Source organism: Ictidomys tridecemlineatus, chromosome 2 (genome assembly GCF_052094955.1).
Source record: "Ictidomys tridecemlineatus isolate mIctTri1 chromosome 2, mIctTri1.hap1, whole genome shotgun sequence".
NCBI lineage: Eukaryota > Metazoa > Chordata > Mammalia > Rodentia > Sciuridae > Ictidomys > Ictidomys tridecemlineatus.
In genome coordinates, this window is record NC_135478.1 from 60,137,948 (window position 1) to 60,163,149 (window position 25,202).

At 34.2% G+C, this 25,202-nt stretch overlaps 1 protein-coding gene across 1 annotated transcript in view; it reads left to right on the forward strand.

Moving 5' to 3' along the window:
* LOC144368099 (ankyrin repeat domain-containing protein 26-like) overlaps positions 1 to 23,802 on the forward strand; it is a 38,787-nt gene extending 14,985 nt beyond the window's left edge. The window contains exons 4-10 of the mRNA XM_078026614.1: positions 463 to 558; positions 2,806 to 2,899; positions 6,702 to 6,775; positions 15,027 to 15,120; positions 16,022 to 16,223; positions 18,083 to 18,266; positions 22,819 to 23,802. Of these exons, the coding sequence (XP_077882740.1) occupies positions 463 to 558; positions 2,806 to 2,899; positions 6,702 to 6,775; positions 15,027 to 15,120; positions 16,022 to 16,223; positions 18,083 to 18,266; positions 22,819 to 23,802 (1,728 nt within the window). The remainder of the gene's footprint in view (positions 1 to 462; positions 559 to 2,805; positions 2,900 to 6,701; positions 6,776 to 15,026; positions 15,121 to 16,021; positions 16,224 to 18,082; positions 18,267 to 22,818) is intronic.
* Positions 23,803 to 25,202: the final 1,400 nt, after the last annotated feature.

Sequence of the window (25,202 nt, forward strand, 5' to 3'; positions counted from 1 at the left end):
AAAAGTTAGGAGCTAAACACATGTTGATTTATGACCAAAACAAAAACTTTTAAAAATTGTCTCTACAACTCCAGAAACCAATGCAGAAGTGGTAATAAAAAATAATGCCCAAAATGTATGTGTTAGTGATTCTAAAATTAATACTAAAATATATAGAAAAAAGTGGTGAAATAGAAAAATGGAGAATAAGGAAAAAATGAAGAAGAAAAATAGTGCAAATACCAATGAAAAATAAGAAAACAAGTACAAAGAAAGTTAAAAGATCATGTAAGCTAGAAAATGAAAAACAAATGATAAGAAAAGCCACTTAAAGATGCAATGCCAAGAAAAATATATGATTTCCTTATCTGATGTAAACCAAATATAGACAGTTTCTTTCCCAACTTCTAGTTTAAAGATTAACCATTTTGGGGGTGTTTCTGGGGAGTACCTACAGTTGTACTAGTTTCTTCTCAATTCTAGCCCAAACAGGCCAGTACTGATTGTGGAGTCTTGGATGTGGAAAATTTTCACCCATGCCTACCAGGAAGTGCTATAGGACCATTTTCATATGAAGAGGTAAATCATTCACAATATTGGTTTTTGTGGACCTGAGGATTGGACTCTGGCTATAGTAGGAGCTATCAACAAAACTCTCACACATAAACCATGTGAGTCTGTCTGTGCTGAAAACCCTAATTCCCAACTTCTTTTAGTGTGCTCAGGGTCATGCAAGACTCCAAGTCTCTGTGGTTTTTGGTTTCATTTTCTCTAAGCATGGTAGAGGTGGACTGCATGCAGGATCTGTGCTTGGTTATGGGAGATGCAGGAAACAAGCTTTTCACAAGACCTTTTCAAGCACTCCCCAAAATATTCTACCCCAGAAAATCACACACAACTCATCTTCTTTCCTGTTACTAATCTCTAAACACCAGTTTTAACATGGAGATGTCCCCACTGCCCTTCATTCCATAAGGTGGCAAAACAGCACATCATACTTCCTTCTGCTCAGATTTTTCAACACATCTCTGTTAATCTGAACCAAAAGTGTGGGTATCTACAATTCAAATAAAGAGAGTTAGTCCCTGTGTCTTGGAGATTAAACATGCAAGAGATTCTGATATCTCAAAAATAGAGTTGCAGCAATGGGACATTTCTAAAGGGGGTACCCCCTTGGTGAATCACCAAGGAAGTGACTATAATTGCTTCAGTTGAAGAAGTGGTGATTCTTCCTTCACATGCCTCTGAGCATACTGAGATGGCCTGACTTGGGAGATCAGCTCTCCCCTCTGGAGATTGTAGCAGGAACATTTCTACCAGAATCAATCCTGACACACACTGTCACATAGTTCCTACAGGCACATTTAATTGAAACTCACCTCAATTTCTATCCCTTGGCTGGCCATGTAGCCATGACTACAGCTTTCCAGAGCACCCTACAGATCTGTGTCTCAATTAGTATATCTGATAGAGACTGACTTGTGTTTTGGATGCTTCCTGACCTACCAAATTCATGTCATTGTTGGGTACTGGAAATATAAGAACATAAATGCAGAGTTTCTAATCTCCCATCAAGAAAGTCTAGAAAAGGGACACCCAAGTGAAGAAGTTTCTTGAGTAGGCACTCATAATTCTGCTAAGAATCTGCAGTGCACCTGTCCTCCATTGACATCTCAGGCAGAATCCAACTGGATGAAACTCATTACTGGAATTTAAAATATGATTTTCTTGAGATTATAGATTGTGTGCGCCTACCAGAGAAGAGCTTCCACCTAGACAGTTTTCCTCTGACAACTGTTGCAGATAAAATATTTTATGAACTCTTTTATTACTCTAAAAATATATATTTCTGAATTTTATCTGTTCATTGGCTCTCTGTAGTTTCACTTCACTGCTTGCCCCTTACCAATGTTTATATAGTCACACATCAGTTGATGTGTCTCAAATTCAGGGTGCAATCAGTTACCACTGTATGCATCTACATACACGCTTTTTACCATAGTATAATATTTTATAGTTTTATTCTTGAGTGGAAACTGATGCATACTCTACCATCATATATTAAAAAAAAAGAAAACCTTTACAAAACAAGTTTATCATTAAACTAGATTTTTTATCAGTAAAAGATTCGTCAAAAGAAATTTAGATTTCTGTAAGCCCCTGCTTACCTGAATAAGAAAGTGGGAGCATGGTTTTTTTTCTACTTGATGTGACATAATTCAGTCTCTATAACAAAGCCCCTTAGTTCAGCACTAAAAGCTTATAATTAGAATTTGTTAAAGTTTAGTGATGTGTAGCATCATATGTATATATACAACTTGCATAAATTATACATATTATATATTATATATGTTATATATGGTGGAGGGTCTTCTTGTTTTTAGTGGTAAAATATGAGTAATGTTAGGTATAATGAAGTTACTTCCTGATAGAAAATATGCACATCAGTTAGTTTTCTTTTATTATCATTTTTTGTTGTTGTTTATGGACCTTTGTTTGACTCATGTATATGCAGTGATGAGAAATGAAACCAGTGCCTCAAACATGCATGGCAAGCCCTCTGCCACTGAGCCACAACCCCAGCCCCCATGTTGGTAGTTTTCTATTGTCTTCCTATCCTGGTTTAATAGAGTTAGTAGACAAATGAATATAATATTTGGCTGATTTGCAGAGGATACATGACACTCTGATATAAAATATTTCAATTTCCAATGTGTACTTCTCTAGTTAAGTCCAAATTTATTTCAAATCTGTAAAATTAGGTGTCTCTTTAGAATAGGAATTAGGAAATCTTCATACAACTCATTAGTGTTATTAATTTTTCAGAGTATCTCTCAGATTCTTCCTCAGAGTAATGTTGGTCATTTATTTGGTGAAGCACATCAAAGAGCAAAAGATGGTGTAAGTGGACATACAGAAGGTAAGAGCCACTCATTATAAAATCATTGGATATAATGCTTATTTAAAACATGCGCACTAGTATGATTTAATACTGGAAGAAATGAAAATAATAAGTAGTAAGGAGATTGAATTAGTGTATCTTATCAAGTTGCAAGCACAGGGTAAGTTGGAGGGGCCCTAGAGGAGCTGAATTATTAGGTCCATTTCCAGACCTGCTTAGATTAGAGGAAAGTTGAGAAATAAGTAAGGGGGTAGGGAAGAAGTGGGAATGAAGAATGAGAAAAGACTAAAGACAACAAAAAAAAAAAAGGAAAGGAAAAAGAAGCAGGTGAACATTGATCATGGCCTGATAAAATGTTCCCTGGAAAGATAATGACTTCTAATACACCTACAATTTGGAGGACAAGATAGGGAGAATTTTAAATAGGCAAATTAAATGGACAGGCACATGGTGCACGCCTACATTCCCAGAAGCTCTGGAGGCTACAAATGGAGAATTTTGAATCCAATGCCAGCTGAGTAACTTAATGAGGCCCTCAAAAAAATTCAGCAAAAGCCTGTCGCTAAATAAAATATTAAAAGGAATGGAATGTAGCCCAGTAGTTAGGTACCCCTGGGTTCAATCCCCAGTACCAATAACAAAATAACAAAGCAAAAAGAAACATCAAATAGGCAAGTTAAGTTAGAGAAATTTGTAGAAGATTAAGCATGCACAAGAATTCTCAAATTTTAGTGAATCATATGTTGGGGTGGGGCCAATGTACAAAATGTATGTTCTGACTTAGCAGGTCTTTGGTTCTACATTGTGAATACATTCAAAGATGTTTCCAATGCTCCTTGATCCACAAAACACATTCTGGAAACGGAAAAGGAACAAACTGCCCTTTAGAAAATCTAAATAAAAAGCCATTGTGTCTTAGTTCAGGGCATAACCAGATCAAGTTTTAAGATATTTTTAGCTGTAAATGGACACAATACCTTTATTTTATGTGGTTCTGAGGATCAAACCCAGTACTTTATATGTGCTAGTCAAGCACTCTACCACTAAACCAAAACCCAGTCCCTCGAAATTGTATAAGACAGAGTTTCTGATTGGGCAGAAAAAGTTGTGGAAAAATAAACAACAAATTTTTTAAAAAATCAACACCACAGATATAGAGACTGCTTTGGAAAAGCAAAGAGAAGGGTAATGGGGAGGGAACAAAATTAGGTAATTTTGAAGGTAATAAGAAGACTCAGAGATTGCATTTCAGCTGGTTTCAGTATATCTGCCTTCAAACCAAAGTGAGAATTACAGGTCTAGAGATAATTTTAAGTGGGGAAAATTCTTAGAACTGGGGCAACCAGCCACTGTGTATTTCTTTGCTCCATAACTACCAAGAATAGGGAAGTATTGATATCAGTAGTTGAGAAGAGAAAATTAGTATTTAAGAAACACTGGATATTTTAAAAGATAGTTAATTTTTTTTTCTTTACTGAAACCATGGCTTTGGGCATGCTAGGAATACACTCAATTACTCTGCCACATCTCTAGATGGCTAAAATTCTGATAGGACAGATATTTCATGAAAATCCTTGAAAGTCTAAGAGGATATACCAAACCAGACTTTGTAGGTTAATTTATTGTATATCAATGCTATTATTCTTGGTATATATGCCAATGAATTTGAAATATAAAAGGTTATTTATATCTGATAATTCTTTGGCATTTCAGTTCAATTTTCCCCTTTGGATTACTATATTTTAATATTTTATGCTTATTAAACATTATTTATTAGATACAGTCTCTATGTCTTCTCAAATGAGTGGATCTAGAAAATTTCAGTGGGTCAGACCAGAGGATATAGTAAAAGAAGATACACCACTGTCCTGCATGGGTATGAAAAAATAGATAATTTTAATAAGTACATATCTAAGCTGATCAGTTTAGAGAACTTTTTTCAATGGAAGTGAATTATACTTTGCACTTGACTGCTATCACAACTTTGGACTTATTATATTGTAGGACAAATAGAGGAACAGGATGCATACCTGTAATAATATTGATTAAATGATTGTGATAGGCTATATTAAACACACCTGCATATAAATTATTTTCTTCATTTTATATATTTATGCCCCAAAGTTTCTCTTTTGCTCCTCTGATTAAATATCTCCATTCCCTCAATCACTTTTACTTGATAGGTGTACATTCCCTATTATATTTATGGTAAGTGGAAATATAATCACACATTTGAAAACTTAACTAAATGTTTAATTAAACTAATAGTGGATATTTTCCTTCAGTATATTTCAGTCATGTTGCTGTACTCAACATCAACAACAACAAAACACAGCAAACACAGAAACCCAAAAGCTATAATATTCTTTATCAAAGCTAACCCATGGAACACAGCTCCATGTTGATTCAGCAGGAATGTGTGGGTTGTTTTGTCACTCTTGTGTGTACTCAATGATTTAACCCAATAACTTTGCAACATTGGCAAGTACTCTGTCAGAGTTGCATCCAAAAGCATGAATGTGTGGGTGGTTTTGTCACCCTTCCTCTATTTGGAATTTCTGCTGCCTTCTTATTTATTTTTGCTCATGCATATCCTCTCCACACTCATCCTGCCCCCAGCATTTGGAGCTATCTAGCTACAATGAAAGTGTGCCATGAACCTCTGTATACGGTGAAAGGCCAGCTTTTAAAATTACCCAGAAATCTTTCATGAGTTCAGCCTAACACTTTATCCCTTCCCTTGCCTTCACTATGCTCTGGCATTGCTCCTCACCAGTTCCTATATTTTCAAATACTGACTCATTTAATGCTTGACTCTATGTCTAGCTACAGCCTTTTAAGCTCTCCCCACTTTCTGCCTCTGGCTGGTAACCTTACTCCTTTAGTCTCTGCTGAGTCCTAGCTCCAGAAATGCCACTATCCCTGGCACCATTTTACTCTATTCTCACAGGGAACATAATAATTGTGGGTTCAAATAAACTGTTGATGCTAAGGGGATGTAAAAGTGATCTCCTTAAGTCCAGGAGCCAAAAGGGTAGACAGGGGAAGGAGTAATTTACAAGTCAGCTTGTAGATATTCAGTTGAACAGTGGCTGAAATGCTAAGGAACCCCAATGGGGGGGGCAACACTTTATGACAAGGAGATGATAATCATGCAGGACTAAATAGACTGAGTCTTATAGATGAACACATTTTTTTCAGAATAATGAAGAAAAACATTGCATATACAAGATATTCATTGATAACAGTATAGAACGCATCAGTCATTGTGAAAATGACTAGTTGAATAGTTGTTTTTAAATAGTTACTATTATGAGGAAGAGAATGGCAAATTGTGTGAATCCCCACATTTCTATAGTGTTTTTCAAATTTACTTCTGACAACTTTTTATTCATCTTGAGTGGATATACTTTTGAGATATTTTTGTCTTAAACCTAGTTCTCCCCAGGTAGACTGTTGAAGTTTTTATCACTAAAAACATTCTCTGAAATAGTCAGTATCTGCTGGGTACAGTGGGTCAATTCTAAACACAGGTACTTGGGAGACTGAGACAGGAGCATGGCAAGTCTCAGGCCAGAAAAAACACTTTAGAGAGACCCAGTCTCAATATATATACATATGCTTTTGGATACAACTCTGGCAGAGCACTTTCCAATGTTGCAATATTTTGGGGTTAAATCACTGATCACACACTAGTATACCCCACTAATAAACAATTTAAAAAGGTAATAATCACCTAATATTACTTTTTATTTTTGACAGACTAACATTCTCTCTAAATGTTCTAAGTAGTTTAAGTAAATTTACATACATTTTTCAGCTGAACCTCTTTGTTTCTCATCATCAGAAGAAGAGGAGGAAGGTCTCAATGGCACCAAAAATAAGCAGCCAAAGGTATGTATACATTTACTTTTAAATTCTGGATTTCCTCATGTATTACTTGTTTTAAGAAAGTAATAAGGGCAAATTGAGTTATCTTTTATAACAGTGTTTTGAAATATAAAGATGATGATTTAATATTCAAGTCTAAAAGAATTTAACTGGTTATGAATCTTAAAATAGCATTAGAATTCATGATAACATATATATATATATATATATATATATATATATATATATATATATATATACATTATCCTTGTGATTGAGGCAGAAATTTTTCTGGATATTGTTTGTGCTTCCATTTTTTTAACTCCCATAAATGATGGAGAAGTTAAAATTAAGTGGTTTTGTGAATATCTATTTTAATTAATGAGCATATAGAGTGGCAATGGACATTGAGAGCATTTATGGTAAAAGATGGTCCTTTCCAATGGCTCAATTTTAGTTACATATGAACATGCTTTCATGCCAAAGTGAAAGATTTTCGTACAGCCTAGACATCAGTGTCTCTGTCAATGAAAATAGTAGCCTCAAAGAAGATACACAATGGCCTATTAAGGAAATTGAAACTTCCCAGAATGAGATCTCTTTTTTGTTTGTTTGTTTTTGTTGTTGTTGTTTTCTTTCCATACCATAAGACATTCAAAATTATTAAACATTTTTATCCAACCTCCTTAATGAGTGGTAGCAAAAAGCCTTTGAATGCTGTTATTGGAGAATTAAGGAATTTGATGTGTTTTTGCATTTTTTTCTCATGTTGTCTGTGTTAGAAAGGCCGAGGTTTTGCATGCATTGGGATAGATTTCTCTTCCGAGGATATGTGTGTGTTTTTTAGTGCAAACACCCTGGGCAGGGGTGATATCTCAGCGTGAAGTACCCAACTTTAAATGACCAAGGTGCTAGTTTCTCCCACCAGGATCTTTCTAAGAGTAGATAATAACCTCCAGTAAGAATGACAATTTAAAGCAAAACATATATTACCTATTAAAGAAAATGCTTGTAAGTGATCTCTATAAGTTCACAAACTGGCGAGGTGTGGTGAGAAATAACAGTATACACCTGGCTGAAAAAAACAGTCAGTAGTGGTCATAAAATTTTTTGGGTGTAATTCAATAAGAAAGGAGAACGAAACTGATGTGATTAAACATAGCTGTAGGAGGAAATAAGGAGAAAAAGTAATAAAACTGAGAAAGAATTGGGTTTGAAGTGGCAAGAAGAGGTGATATAGGGGAAACATATAAGAAAGGAGACAAAAATTTTAGAAATGAGAAGGAACATGAGGAAAGACATAATGAGGAATCCTCCATACACAACAACTCACACAAAAGCCTAGAGCAGCAATAAAAACAAAATTTCTTATTGTTAATGAAATTGAAATTGAGGAATTTCTGTCTAGAATCTCCAATTATAAAAACCAAAACCATGGTGTGATTGCTTGAAGGCAGATGTAGTCCAACTTTTCTGGTTTCTACAGCTGAAACACACCTAATCTGGTAGTGACATGATAGTGGAGAACACAAGCTGAGCTTCTCTCAGTTATGCCCAGCTCCTTGCATGGGATGCTTAGGGAAGGTTTTCAGTGCAGATGAAAACTCACCCTCAGTACTTTTCTTTTCACTCAGGGATGGGGGGGGTACATCTTTCTGATAATCCTTTCACCATGGAATCTGTAGACTGGTCTCTGATGCATACCCCAATTGGGGACTCCTGCAGTCAGTGATCTCAGGGGTGTACAAGATTCCAAATGTCTGAGAGGTTTTTTGGCACTCTCTTTGAGCATGGTATATGAAGTCTGTTGGCAGAATCTGTGCTTTTTTTCTGGAAAAAATGCAAGAAACTATCTTCTCACCAGACCTTGCCCCTAACTCTCCTGGATCTTTAAGTATCTTGAACTACTGCACAGCTTTTCTCCCTCACAACCACTATTCTCAACGCACCTATTTGCAATGTGCAGTGCCCCTGTTGGCCTCTACAGTATAGATTGTCCAGTTGACACAACACACCTCTTGATGATTAGAGTTTTTACCACATTCCCTTCAGTCTCTGTCACAAACCCACAGTATCAAGTCAAATGGCTGCCATCCTGTGAGGAGAACTTGCAGCTGCACCTTCAAAGTACAAGTCAGGCCATGCTTTCTGATTTTTCACACAGACACTTCCAAAAGGGGGTCGACCAGAAGGGACCATTTAAATCATCTTTCTCTTCTAAGGGAAGATCTTAGAATCACTTCTGTAGCAGAAATGGAAGCAAATACTCCAAAGCCACTGATCATGGTGGGTTGACTTCACCTGGGATATCTGCTCACATATATGGTGATGCATGGTATGAGTTTTCTACCAGACACTTCCCTGGCATGATGTCACAGAACTGCAAACACAACATGAGAATGAAAGTACCTTGGGTTTTTCTCATCCTTCCATAGACCACAAGGCCTGCTGTAGCTGCCCAGAGCTCTTGTGTCTCTGTCGTTCATTTTCTCTCTCAGACCTGTCAAGAATAGTGTTGTGATATGCCTCCAGAGCACTGTAAAATATTGAAAAAGATTTTTTTAAATATTGGGGTTTTTGATCTTCTATGAGAAATGACTAGAAAAATGACCCTGAGTAAAGGTGGCTTCTGTCCAGTACCCAGACACTGCTAGCAGGAATTTGCAGTCCATTCATTTATCTGGGCTGATTGTATAACTTGTTGTATAAATTACATAGCTACAAACAGTGGTGTTGATGTGTCTTGCTCATAAATTGATTTTTAGTTTCTCATGATATATGCCAAGGTGTATTATGGCTTGGTGTTGAGGTAATTATATTCCTAGTTTTCCTGAGGAAACTCCACACTGCTTTTCAAAGTGGAAGTTCTTATTTTCAGGGTTACAAACAATATATGTGAGTGTTTACTTTTTTCTCTATTAATAAATGGGGTTGGTAGAATTGTTCTCCTCATCTCACTAGAGAGGAGCTTCCCTTTTTCTACCCCGTTCAATTTTTCCCTAACAATGCAGCAGGATATTTCTCCTATTGTGCAGACATGTGATGGAATCAGGGTCACTCCAGGTGAATTGGGCTGGAACTAAATAACCACACAGACACAGAAAATATCTTTTTATTGGGGTCAGTATGGCTTCTCAGCCTCAGCTCCCACAAGGGAGTCAAAGAAAGGCAACAGAGGCAGGCAAAGAGAGACATAATACCTGAAACCCACCTATTGGGGAGAAGACATTCATAGAATATTCACCCAAATAAAGAAAGGGGTCAGGTTTTGGAGGGTGAAGTCTTTCTTGGTGATGTCTTGGTCAGCAGTTTGGCTGACATTTTGGAAATTCACACCATCTCAGGTGCAGTGTGGGGATCACAGACAGAGTGAATGAAAAGGCGCATATACATTGCAGAGCCCAATAGGGCAGCAAATTCAGACCAGTTTTCCTCATATACCCAAATGTTTGCATAGCTCACACACACAACCCATGGATGGTTCACAACACCCTATCAATTCATTTACTATTCTAAAAGCCAAAATTCTGGGTTTTATGTGGTCTGAGGCTCTCTCCAGTGATTTTCCCACAGCTGCTCTTTTTCATCCAGAAAGCACACACCAGCCAATATAACTCGAGCTCTGAAAAATAGTCAGGAAGTACTGTATATTTTTGTGCTGTCATCTTTCTTCACTGGTGTACTTTTTAGTTCACTCTTAGAGGAACATATTATTTATTCTACCCAGATTCTGTGTGCTGCTTTATAACAGTAAGATTAAAAAAAAAAAACACGTTTCTTCATCCTACTTTGTCATTTTATTGAACTGGATTTACTCTCAGTGAAACATTTACTAAAAATGCTCTTCAGAGACTATGATGACCAAAATGAGGAAAGTCCAACATCAATTTATCTGCTCAACATCACATAATTCCAACTCTTTATCACATGAAGTCTCATATTTTAACACTAAAAAAATCTGTAAGTTCATTGTTTAAAATGTGTAATGCAACACAATATTAATTATATTTCTCAAGAGTGCTTAAGTATTTAATGCATTCTCATTTCTTGTGGGGTTGTGAGATATGGTTGGTTACACACTTAGAGTACATACATTTCTGTTATTGTATTATCAAGGAATTCCATTTCTGTTACATCCATCCTGCTTTATTTTTTATTTTTTTATTAGTTGTTCAAGGCAATACAATGATCTTGACATATCATACATTTGAGTCAAATAGGGTATGAATTGTTATTTTTCCACGTGTACAGATTGCAGGATCACATTCGTTATACATCCATGTGTATACATACAGCAATCCTAGGGTCAGTTGTACTCTGCTTCCCTCCATCTCCCCCTTCCCCTCCCCTCCCTTCTCATCTCTATTGTCTACCCATACTACTGTGATACTTATATATCTCTCTTTTTTTTCCTTTCCCTTCCCCTCACACCATAGTATATGTATTTTGTGAACCTAGAGGGTCTCCTTCTGTCTTCTGTGCATTTCCCCTTCTCCCTCCTTTTTCCTCCCTCCTCTTTTCCTTATTTCATGGTAATCTTCTCCTCATGCTCTTCCTCCCTACTTTGTTTTGAGTCACGTCCCTTATATCAGCGAAGACATTCGGCATGTGTTTTGTAGAGATTGGCTAACTTCGCTTAGCATAATGTGCTCTAGTGCCATCCATTTCCTGCAAATGCCATGATTTTGTTATTTTTTTACTCCTGAGTAATATTCAATTGGGTATAAATGCCACAATTTCTTTATCCATTCATCTTTTGAAGGGCATCTGGGTTGGTTCCACAGTCTAGCTGTTGTGAATTGTGCTGCTATGAACATTGATGTAGTTGTGTCCCTGCAGTATGCTCTTTTTAGGTCTTTTTGGTATAGTCTGAGAAGGGGAATAGCTGAGTCAAATGGAATCTCCATACTGCTCTCCAAATTGGCTGCACCAGTTGCAGTCCCACTAGCAATGTACGAGTGTATTCTTTTCTTCACATCCTCACCAGCACTTGTTATTGTTTGACTTCATAATGGCTGCCTTTCTTACTGGAGTGAGATGGTATCTTAGAGTGGTTTTAATTTGCATTTCTCTGATAGCTAGAGATGGTGAGCATTTTTTTGTGTACTTGTTGATTGATTATATGTCTTCCTCTGTGAAGTGTCTGTTTAGATCTTTGGCCCATTTGTTGGTTGGCTTATTTGTTTTTGTTGTTGTTGTTGTTGTTGTTGTTTAACTTTTTGAGTTCTTTGTATACTCTGGAGATTAGCGCTCTATCTGAAGTGTGAGGGGTAAAAATTTGTTCCCAGGATGTAGGCTCCATATTTATCTCACTTATTATTTCTCTTGCTGAGAAAAAGCTTTTTAGTTTGAATATGTCCCATTTGTTGATTTTTTATTTTAACTCTTGTGCTTTCAGTGTCCTATTAAGGAATTTGGAGCCCGCACCCACGAGATGAAGATTAGGGCCAACTTTTGCTTCTATTAGATGCAGAGTCTCTGGTTTGATTTCTAATTGTTTTATCCACTCTGAGTTAATTTTTGTGCATGGTGAAAGAAAGGGATTCAATATCATTTTGTTGCATATGGATTTCCAATTTTCCCAGCACCATTTGTTGAAGATGTTATTCTTTCTTCATTGCATGCTTTTTGCAACTTTGTCTAATATAAGGTAGTGGTAATTTTGTGTACTGGTCTCTGTGTCCTCTATTCTGTACCATTGGTTTATCCCCCTGTTTTGGTACCAGTACCATGCTGTTTTTGTTACTATTGCTCTATAGTATAATTTGAAATCTGGTATGGCTATACCACCTGTTTCACTCTTCCTGCTTAGGATTTCTTTAGCTATTCTGGGTCTCTTATTTCTCCAGATGAATTTCATGATTGCTTTTTCTATTTCTGTGAGGAATGTCATTGGGATTTTGATTGGCATTGCATTAAACCTATAGAATACTTTTGGTAGTATGGCCATTTTAATGATATTAATTCTGCCTATCCATGAACAAGGTATATCTTTCCATCTTCTAAGATATTCTTTTATTTCCCTCTTTAGTGTTCTGTAGTTTTTGTTGTAAAGGACTTTCACCACTTTTATTAGGTTGATTCCCAAATATTTTATTTATTTTGAGGATATTGTGAATGGGGTGGTTGTCCTGATTTCCCTTTCAGAGGATTTTTCACTGATATATAAGAATGCCTTAGACTTATAAGTGTTGATTTTATATCCCACCACTCTGCTGAATTCATTTACTAGTTCTAGAAGTTTTTTGGTAGAACCTTTGGGGTCCATTAGGTATACGATCATGTCAACTGCAAATAGTGCTAATTTCAATTATTCTTTTTTATTTTAATGCCTTTAATTTCCATCATCTGCCTTATTGCAATGGCCAGGGTTTTGAGAACTATGTTGAATAGGAGTGGCGAGAGAGGGCATCCCTGTCTTGTTCCAGATTTTAGAGGGAATGCCTTCAATTTTTCTCCATTCAGAATGATGGTAGCCTGAGGCTTAGCATAAATAGCTTTTACAATGTTGAGGTAAGTTCCTATTATCCCTAGTTTTTCTAATATTTTAAACATAAAATGATGTTGTATTTTGTCAAAAGCTTTTTCTGCATCTATCAAGATGATCATATGGTTTTTATCTTTAAGTCTATTGATGTGGTGGATTACATTTATTGATTTCCATATATTGAACCAGGCTTGCATCCCAGGGATTAAATCCTACTTGATCATGGTGCACAATCTTTTTGATATATTTTTGTATCCAATTTGCCAGAATTTTATTGAGGATTTTTGCATCTAGGTTCATTAGAGATATTGGTCTGTAGTTTTCTTTCTTTGAAGTGTCCTTATCTGGTTTAGGAATCAGGGTGATGTTGGCCTCATAGAATGAATTTGAAAGTACTCCCTCTTTTTCTATTTCATGAAATAGCTTGAGAAGTATTGGTATAATTTCTTCTTTAAAGGTTTTGTAAAACTCTGCTGAATACCCTTCTTGTCCTGGGCTTTTCTTGGTTAGTAGTCTTTTGATGGCTTCTTCTATTTCCTCAATTGATATTGGTCTGTTTAAGTTGTGTGTGTCCTCCTGACTCGATCTGGGCAGATCATATAACTTAAGAAATTTATCAATGCCCTCACTATCTTCTATTTTATTGGAGTAAAAGGTTTCAAAATAATTTCTCAAATACTAGAAGCCTACAGGACACCAAACATACAGAATCATAATAGACCAACTCCAAGACACATTGTTATGAAGATATCCAACATACAGAACAAGGAGAGAATATAAAAAGCTACAAATGAAAGGAGGCAGATTACATTTAGAGGTAAGCCAATTAGATAAATGGCAGATTTCTCAACACAGACACTGAAAGTGAGAAGATTCTGGAACAACATTTTTCAAAAGCTGAAAGATAATGGGTGCAAACCAAGAGTTTTATATCCAGTAAAACTAAGCTTCAGGTTTGACAATGAAATAAAAATCTTCCATGATAAACAAAAGTTGAAAGAATTCACAGCCAGAAAACCAGCACTGCAAAGCATTTTGGGCAAAATGCTACATGAAGAGGAAATAAAAAACAACAACAAAACACAACAATGGGCAGTACCTCACTAAAGGGGGGGAATGAAAAACTAAACAAAGAGGAAAAATAAACCAAATCTTAATAAATAAAGAAAGAAAGAAACAAACAAACAAACATGACTGGAAGTACAAGCCATATATCAATAGTAACCCTCAATGTTAATGGCTTAAACTCACCAATTAAATGACATAGGCTAGCAACCTGAATTAAAAAAGCAAATCCAACAATATGCTGCCTTTAGCAGACTCATCTGATAGAAAAAGACACACACAGGCTGAAGGTGAAAGGCTGGGAAAATTCATACCATGCACATGGGCCTCAGAAGCAAGCAGGGGTGGCTATACTCATGTCAAATAAAATAGACTTCAAGCCAAAATTAATCAAAAGGGATAAAGAAAGACACTATATACTGTTAAAGGAAACCACTCACCAACAAGACATAACAATTATCAATTTATGTGCCCCAAACAATTGTGCTGCTATGTTCATAAAACAAACCATCCATCTTGCTTTTACCAAATCAGGAGCCATTGGAAGATAAGAGTTCAGCTTCATCTGGAGCAGAATGCTAAGTTGCCCTGTGGAAAGTATGACTTTTCAGTCTGTTCTTGTCTACATTTTAGTTAGCTGCTTTCAAGACCAAAATTTGGATGATGTCTAAAAGAGTGATCATGAAGTCTTCATGCAGCTCATCAGGGTCCTTTATTTTGCAGATATTCTCTGAAGGTCATCCACAGATGTGTGTTTCTCAGTCATCTGGAGAGAAACATTGTAGAGCAAAAGAGAAAGCAGACGGACATGTCCATGGTAAGAACTACACACTCTTCACAGTTCTTGAATAGAATATTGATTTCTAACATGAGTGCTGATATATTCTAATAATTGGAGAAATGAACCTAGTAAATAGGTAATAATTAAAAAGTGAGAAAAATAATGAGTTGTCTCTCTTAAGACCAAAAGTCCAGCAGCAGGTTACAGTGGGATTGTCCCTTTTAGTTTCTATACAAGACATATATAGATCACAGGGGAGTTGGAAATTGTGAAGTAGAGAGGAGAAGTGGGAATAAACATTGAGAAAGGCAGAGAGAATGAGTACAGGAAATAAATGAAGGAAAAAGAAGCTGTGCAGGCAGAGAAATTTCATTCACGTACCAGAATAAAAAGACCAGCCAATTCAAAATGTGGTAAGAAAATGGGAGTTTCAATTATGGACGTGACTGAAGGTATGAGTGAAGTTTGTGTGTTTTGATTTTGGCTTTTTCAGGTAGAAACTGAATCTGTATCTATTACTTCATTTTGGATAGACCCAGGTTGCATAACATTCTCAGAACATTTTTTATGTTGGAAAGAATACTGTTCTTCATATTCTACCTGCTTTCTATTCATTTCTCAGTGTATTCCCATTTTCCTCAAGGAATCTTTTCTGTAGATCAGATTCCTTTATTAGATCACAAACTCTTATATCATCTGTCTAAAATTATAATAATCTTTTATGTGTCTCTCTTCTCCCTTAAACTTTAAGATAAAGAACAAAAGGGGTCTTATCTCATCTGCTTTATCTGCAGAGTGAAGCATAATGTATCACATGTTTAGACACTCATTGGTTTTGTGTATGAATAATGCATGTGAAATATATAGCACTAATATATGTAAATTACTCATATATTTTCTCATATATTTTATTTCTGTCTTCTTTTATTTCTGACAGATTCTGTTAGCCCATCAAAAACCCAGAAAGCAGTTCTATCACTTCAAAGAATAATAAAACTTAAAAAAAGTCACTGCACACAGTGTTCGCTACATGTAAAAAAAAATGCACAACTGGACAATGAGATTCATGCGCTAAAAAAGAGGGTATCAGAGTTTAAGCAAGAAAATACAGAATTGAAACAACAACTTCACAATTTGAGGTATTACATCCTACATTAAAGAAAGGGTGGCATGTTTTCTTTTATTCTAGTAGAAATAAGAAGAAGATTTTTTTTTAACTGTTGACTTATCTGTTAGCATTTTGCAGTAGATAAAACTTGAATAAAATATAAAATTCTTACAAATGATATAACATTCATTATTAAATGTGATTACTTCTAAAGACTAAATGCATATTTATTCCCACCACAATTTTAATGTCTCTATGGAAACCCAACTGCTTATTTTTGTTAAATCTATTTATTTAACAAACAGAGTTTGGGATTGCTATTTGTTTATATTTTAACTTTTTTCATTACAATTAACAGTTGAAGAAATATTATTTAGAAAAAAATTATTTTCTACTCAGATGCCATGGTATGTGTCTATAATTTCAGCAGCTTGGGAGCCAGAGACGGGAGGATCAAAAGTTCAAATCAACCCTCACCAACTTAGCAAGGTTTTAGCAAATTAGTGAGACCCTGTCTCCAAATAAAAAAAAAAAAAAGAAAAAGGCCTTGGGATGTAGCTAAGTGGTTTAGTTCCTATGGTTTCAATCCTGAGTAGCAAAGATGGGGGTGAGAACAAAAGAAAATTAAAGAAAAATAATTTTCTATATTTTTGTTTACTTTTGAAAAAAATTCAATGTAGAGTTATTTAGTTTTAGTGGGGGAACTTTAAAAAGATATTTGATCAGGATTTCTAAATTGTTCTCAAGAAAGTTTGTATTCCACCAATGAGGCATTTTTCACTGCCCTGAAACATGTTTTTACAGATTTATAGTTTTTCTTCTGATGCTTGGGATCAAACCCAGGGTTTTGTGTGACTAATGTAATGTGCTCGTGCTGAGCTAGACCCTCGGCTACATTTTTAGCATTAACATTCATTAAAATATAAAATGAAAACTGATCATAAGTTATTTGTTTAAATTCATTTTTATTCATAAATCAAATTTGTTCAGATTTCTATATTGAAAAAACATATATATTTTTTAGTTATACATGACAGTAGAATATATATTAAAATAAAGTTAGTTTTCATGGCTAATATTCCATTGTGTGTGTTATATATAGATATACATATATATATACATATGCATATTATATATATATACATATATATATCATATGCATATTTTATATATATATATATATATCTCCATCCATCCGTGAAGGGCATTACTCTTCATTATTGGATTAAATATTAGCTTCTTTTTTTGTTCAAAAGGGGGTTTTAAGTTGTTTGTAAAATACATAATGATCAACAAGTTGAAAGTGTTACCATAAAGGAAACATAAAAAGTGTAATAACAGGTATTAGATTTCTTATGGCAGTTTTGGGTTATAGTATAGTATATATAACAAAAGATACATGTTGAAAGAAGAATTTTTGAATATGTTGTTACACTGTAAGCCAATTGTAGATATAGCTGACACATTTTATGAAGACAAAATCTTATTACTACTGAATTCATAAGTTTGTATATAAACAAACGACAAGACTTTAAAACTTATTTGACTTGAAATTATCATTTTAACTTGGAAGGATCTATGATAGTGCCAATAAATCACTTTTAACTTGTCACTTTACGAAGTCATTTCAAAATTCCTTTTCTGTAGTATCTAAAGGATTTACTAGTAATAGAAACTTACCAAATAACAAAAAATATTTTATTATTGCTTTTCAATTATGAATGTTTTAGATAATATTAAAGGAGAAATTAAAAATATGAACCTAGAAAAGCTACAGAGAACATAGAATTTTTATTAGGATACTAAATCAGCATACAAAGAACCAGAATATAAAAGACATTTTTGTTTTCTGGCAAAAATCAATTTAAAGGTAATCATATTTAACTTCAGATGTACCTTAAAAGAAGAAGAGGCGAAGAGAAAAAATGATGATATGTTGCATGAAAAAAGTAATTACCCATTAAAAGAAAAAGAAAAAGAATATAACAAAGAGGATAAAGTGAGAAACCAACCTGAAATCTCTGCTTGTAAAATAGATACAGAATTGGAGAGTACAAGAAATCATTTTAATCAGGTAAATGAACCTTCAGTAAAGTTTCAAATTTTTACTTTATTTCATCAGCAGTATTATAAAATCCCTTTAATTTACTGTATGTGGCCATGTTTTACTTAACCATGGCAATGTGGTCTGAGGAATGTGCTGTTTGGCAATTTCACCAACATGTAGTCATCATGTGTGTGTGTGTGTACTTCCATACACTTCAGACATCTACCACAGGAAATAAAGACTTTCAGGACCTCCATTTATATGAAATGTGTTGTATCCAAAAGCATTGGTATGTGCTGTGTGAACTACTATTTTGATTTAAAACACAATGTTATCTGACTTTAAAGTTAAATGATGACATCTATGGCAAAACTAGTTACTGCAAATCTTAGCATCCCGAAGATGTTTAGCAGTTGTTTCCTGAATGAAGAAGTTGAGTTTGATCACTGAAATGAATACCAATTTAGGGCTTTTTATGTTAAGATACAGACTAAATAACTATGAACTAGTTAAAACATTTTTTATAATTTTTTTTTAATTTTAAAATACTTTAAAAAACTGGTATCCCAGCACCCACATTAAACTCAGCTTAGTGTTTTGTGACATTTGCTATAGGATATTTTGAAAGTCATAAACATATCAGATATATTGATATCTTCTACTTGTAACCTGATTCTTATTTGATTTCCCCAATATAGCCAGTATTTTGAATGTAGTACATTAAAATCTCACAGATTTTATAAAGATGATACCATTACTTTTTTTACAAATCACTAAAGTTACATATCATTTTGGTAGGTTTAATATCTTGGAAACGACACACCACACTCTGTAGTTTATAGTGTTGTCTTCTATTAGGCTGACATGTATAATTCTAGTTTATTTACTAGAAATGTCAAGGAATTATATTGTAAAATTACTATAATTTATTTACTCATTAAGATCTTGAGGGAAATGTGTTTGTTTGCAAATGCTTACTAGTAATAGATAATTTTACAATGACCATTCCAAATGCATATCTCCTTTAAAAATGTGTCTCACAATTACATCTCTGCCTGTATTTTAGAAATGTTTTTACTCAGCCAAATTTATCTGTCATTTGTGCAGTTGAAATATAAGACATTTACTCATAAAGAATAAATCTACCTTTTAGATTTCTTTTTTAATCTTGAAGGTACCACTCTTAAATTAACCTTTTAGACTTTCTATCACCTGCTGATATGCAGACAAAATCTTGCTGAAACACATTTGTAGATTTTAGCAAGACAAAATGAAACCTACAATTTCTGTGAGACCCAAATGCTAGAATTTACAATATGAAATTTCAGTAAAACATCTTTGCAAGCAAAAAGAAATAAACATATGCAAAAGGAAATGTTTTCTGAATTATTTTCCTGTTTTCAAATGAGTGAGTGTGTGTGTTTGTGTTTGTGTGTGTGTGTGTGTGTGTGTGTGTGTGTGTGTAACATAGTTAAACATCCTTCTTAAAATTAAATGTTCTTTTATTTGCCAGTATTCATCATGGGAACATATAGAAGGTTTTAAATCCATATATTTATAACCAAAATGTACATATATTGGAGGTGAAGGTGCCATTTTTTTGTCCCATTGAATTAAATAATGTTCTTAATTCAACTCTATTTCTCTGCAGGAGTCCCATGATGACTTTCAGAGTAACCTTATAAAGAGAAAAGACTTTTAATATTTTCCACAGGAATAGATGATTTTTTATGATTTCAAAACCCTTGCTTCTAATAGTAGATCTTCTATTTTGGGGAAATGACTTCACTCCCTTGTTGTGTTGATGTATATTATTACTCCCACTGTTAAGTAAGGAGGAAAAGTGGGGCCAGTGAATACTCTAGTTTTGTATATTATTTTCTCACATTTGAGGAGAGAAACAAACACTTTGCTCCAAGTAATCTTCTATTTCAGTACAAAACACCTTTGGAAACAATGGCATACCATAATATGTTCTTAGAAATAAATTACTGGTATTTGTTCCCAATAAATAAGGTCCATTTATTTTCCCTATTTTATATTTACTCATGTTTCATATTTCACTGAGATGAAACAAATGCTACTGAGTAGCAATCTCAGGGTTTTCTGAGTAGAGCCTTATACATTTTGCCTTTTTGGCATTTGTATTTTGAAACACAATTCTTCTTTGGTGTTTATCCATTCACAGGACAGAAATAACTGGCTTTGTGGATGAGCACTAGAAGCAGAGGCAAAAGACTTGGAGAAAATCCTGCAACTTGCCTATGTTTTTAGCTTTGTGCTCCTTTTCAGAATAGTGATACATTGTTCATTGATATACATACATGTGTTTAGTGCTGTTCCTACATCTGTCATTTATCAATAGATGCAATTCTCATTCCTGGATGCAAAATGTTAGAAAACAGAATATGTTAGGAATACTTTCAGGAAAAGACCTTGGGGAATTTTTGTATGTCTCAGTAGATGTAGAGCTAAGGCTTTTACTACTAGCTGGTTGAATACATGAGGTGTCAGATTGCAAACTTATTCTTCTTAAAGTTAAATGTTCTTTTATTTGCCACTGAAGCCATTACAACAGATAGTTATATAATAAAATATTTGGAATTTTTAACTGTTTAAAGTGTAGATAATATAATTCTAAAAGTGGATCAACATGAGAAATAGTGAATTATTATTTTTATAGGTATATATTACAGTAGACGTGTTTTGACATATTATACATACATAACATATAACTTCTTCTATTTAGGATTCCATTCCTGAGGTCAAAAATGATGTGAAGTTTTGCTGGTCATGTATTCATATATGAACATAGAAATGTGATGTCAGATTCATTCTACTATCTTTCTCATCCCCTCTCAGCTTTTTTGTCTAATCCAACAAACTTCTATTCTTTTCTCCCCCACATTTGTATGTGTTAGCATCCACATATTAAGGAGAATATTCAGACTTTGGATTTGAGGGACTGGCTTATTTTCACTTGGGCATGCTATTCTCCAGTTCCATCCATTTACCAGCAAATGCCATAATTTCATTCTTCATAGCTGATTCCATTGTGTATATATGACACATTTTCTTTATCCATTCATCTGTTGAAAGAGGAACCTAGGTTGGTTCCACAGCTTAGCTTTTGTAAATAGCTTCTATAAGTATTTATGTGACTGTGTTACTATAGTATTGTTTGAGAATACAGTGAGGAGCAGAATAATTGGGTCAAAATGTTATTCCATTCCAGGTTTTCTGAGGAATATCTATACTGCTTCCCTGAGTGATTGCTTGGTGCAATGTATGAGTGAATCTTTCCCCCACATTCTCATTATCATTTATTGTGACTTGCATTCTTTATATTTATCATTTCTGACTGGAGTGAGATGGAATCTCAGTGTAGTTTTAATTTTCATTTCTCTGATTGCTAGAGATGTTGAACATTTTTTTTTCATATGTTTGTTAAATATTTGCACATCTTCTTCTTTGAAGCACCTGCTCAGTTCTTTTGTCCATTTATTGATTGTGTTATTTGTTTTTTGTGGGGTTTCTTTTTGTGTGTGTGTTAATTTTTTGAATTGTTTATATATTCTGGAGATTAATGCTCTATCCGAGGTGTCAGTGACAAAGATTCTTTTCCCATTCTGTAGGCTTTCTGTTCACATTCTTTATGGTTTTCTTTGCTGTAAAGATACCATCACATTTATTGATTCTTGATTTTACTTCTTGTGCTTTAAGAGTCTTTTTGAGGAATTTAGTTCCTACACTGACATGATGGAGCCTTGTGCCTGTCTTTTCCTGTAATAGGCCTAGGATCTCTTGTCTAATGTCTAGGTCCTTGATCCACTTTGTGTTGAGTTGTGTGTGGGGTGAGAAATAGGTGTTATATTCCTCCTACTACATAGAAATTTTCAGTTTTCCCAGCACCATTTGTCGAAGAACCTATCCTTTCTCCAATGTATGTTTTATAGTGTGTTTATCTAGTATTAGATAACTGTATATATGTGGGTTTTTCTCTGGTTCTGTTCTGAAAAATGATCTCTTTACATTGGAAAACTAATTAATCACTTATTCTAGTCTTTCATTCTGCTGTAATGCAGATTTTTTCAATCCTTAATTACTTTTTTTAATAATCATGAATTGAACCAGAGTGCTCAACCACTGAGATGCATCCTCAGCCATTTATTTATTTATTTATTTATTTATTTATTTATTTATTTATTTATTTATGAATGAATGAGTCAGTGTCTCACTGAATTGCTGAAGGCTGGCTTTGAACTTGCAATCCTCCTGCCTCAGTCTCCTGAGACATTGGGATTATAGGCATGTGCCTCTACACCTGGCAATTCTGACATTCTTTAAATTCCATTTTTCTTTTACTCTCTTAGATCTATTTTTTTAATTAACTTTTGAACTCTTTGGAATTTTTTTTTCTATAAGCTCAGAAGTTTACATCTAATTTTTCTTCAGTGGGGTATCTATTTATTGAAACCCTTTCACCATATAAATGTACAGGTTATTCTTTAATTTCAGTGAGAATTATGAAATGTCACTTTATTGAGTGGTAGCTAAATGTATCCTTGGTCTTATTTAGGTTTCTACTAGTGATGGGACAGTGAACAAGCTATCGCATAAATATTACAAGGGAAAGGATGAAATCTCTATGAGGAAACTGGAAATGGACACAATAAAATATCAGAATCAGGAAAATAAGTGCTTTGTGAATACTGAAATTTTAATAGAAAAGAATGACAGACTTCCATGGGCACACAAATTGAATGAGGAAACACTTCCAGAAATATTCCAATACAAAGAACAGTTGGATATTTGGAAAGCTGAGAATGTGGTGCAAAATTTCACACTAGAGAGTGAAAAACAAAGCACAGAGAGACCAGAAACAGAATCCAAATCACACCCTGCCAGACCCGGTGCTGCTCCACACTATCATGGTGAAAGTCCAACACCAAAAAGACATCTAGAACTTGCTTTCCAGAGAGCAAGAGATAAAGACTTTGGTTCACAGGAAAAAAAGAATATTGATGTATCTAACCTAAAAGTTAGTAGTGAGATTCCTTCCCAACAGGATCTAAAGTCTGAAATAAAAATAAGTGACCTAGAAAACGAGCTGTGTGAGACAAGAGGTACTCTCAGAGTAATGACTTTGGCTACTGAACAGGTAAACAGACACCTAAAACAAAGACAGTTCCAACTTATGGGGATGGAACACAGGTCTCAATATGAACAAAGAAAAAGGGATGAACACCTCAGAAAGCAGGAAGCTTCCAGAGAGAAGATTTCTAAACTACAAAGTGACACTACATTGCATGAAGACCAATTGCATGACTATCAGAACAAAGGTGACATTAAAAAAGATGGGGTTATTAATATCCAAACTCAATTTTATAATGTTATAAAAAAACTTCAAGCTCGGAATGACAAACATCATCTAGTGCTGGAAAACAAATACTTGGAATTAATCAATGAAAATAATCATTTAAAAGAACAATTGGATCACTATGGAAAGGAGAAAGCAGAAGAAGTAAGTATCAAGAATGATAAATGTATAAAGAGTTTTTGAAGAAATACTCAAAGTGATATCTGCTTATGGATAAATGTTGAATCTTGATGAAAATAAAAATTTAGATATTATAAATGTATTTTCTGTATCAACCCAGAAGTACAACCTGGTTTCCAGCAAATATAACTTAGGCCTCATTCCCAGCACCACCAATCTCTGTTTGAAGTGCTAAGTCTTCTAATTTCCCTCTCTAATTCTTACACTCTGTGTACATATTTTAAAATAACTGTAGGTAGTCATGTGCCAACTAAACATAAATGACAGATAAAATGAATTTTAATATTTTAAAAGGAGGACATTTTAAAAACTTGGATCTGACAGATCCCTCAATTTAAGAAATTTTGTTTTTTATAAAGATTTAAGAGGTTGAGTTACAGATTTTTAGTAGAAGTATATGCTGATATTAGTAATATGGTCTAAATAATGCTGAAACAATATCTAATTTTGGTGCTGTTAATTCAACCCAAACCTTCGCACATGCTAAACACATACTCTACCAATGAGATACATCCCATCACTGAATAACAATTTTAATATCTTCTTGTTGCCATTCTTTAAGATCACAATGAAACAGATAAATTGAAATACTCATACCTAGCTTCAATTAAGTTAGTTACTTTGACAGCACATTTCAGATTTCCCAGTTGAACTGAAATGTAGAGGCTGTATTTTGTAATATATTTTCTTTACTATATTTTTATATATTTCTAGTTGATAAATTTATTTTTAGTCATTTCAATTTATCTTAAATCTGAAAATAACTGACCTGATATTTTATATTTTCATTCATGACTTGTCCACCTCTTTAAAAGCATCAATTTGTCATTATCATAAATTGGGACTAATGTGAAGAATTGCAGTAAAACCACAGTTGATTTAATCTGTAATTTGTTGTATGTATCCATGATAACTTGCTAATATTTTTCTTCATTTTATGGCCCAATTGTTATTCTGAAAGTTATATAGTGTCTTTCAGTACAAAGAAAATTGTAAACTAAAGTTTATTAATTTGGCACTGAACCTCCATGTCCATTCTAAAGAGGGTGGCAGGATTTATATACAGCAGGATTGGTGTGAGGACCAGTGAGATTTCCAGGAGATGTGGACAGGCAGTGAGGTGGAGGCCAGGTTACCTAGGGTCTTCTTTATTCTTCAAGAAAGTATACTGGAATTACTTTAGCAAAAGTTCATGAAAGTATACTGGAATTACTTTAGCAAAAGTTCATGAAAGTATATTGGAATTATTTTAGCAAAGCTTTAAAGATGCGAGGATTTGGGGTATTAATTTGATCATCTAATATGAGAAGGATAATAACATCTTTACAATTCACCACCACCAATTAGACTTGTGTAATCATTTCTGATTGAGAATTTAGTTGGTTGTTAAACATTGCAACTCT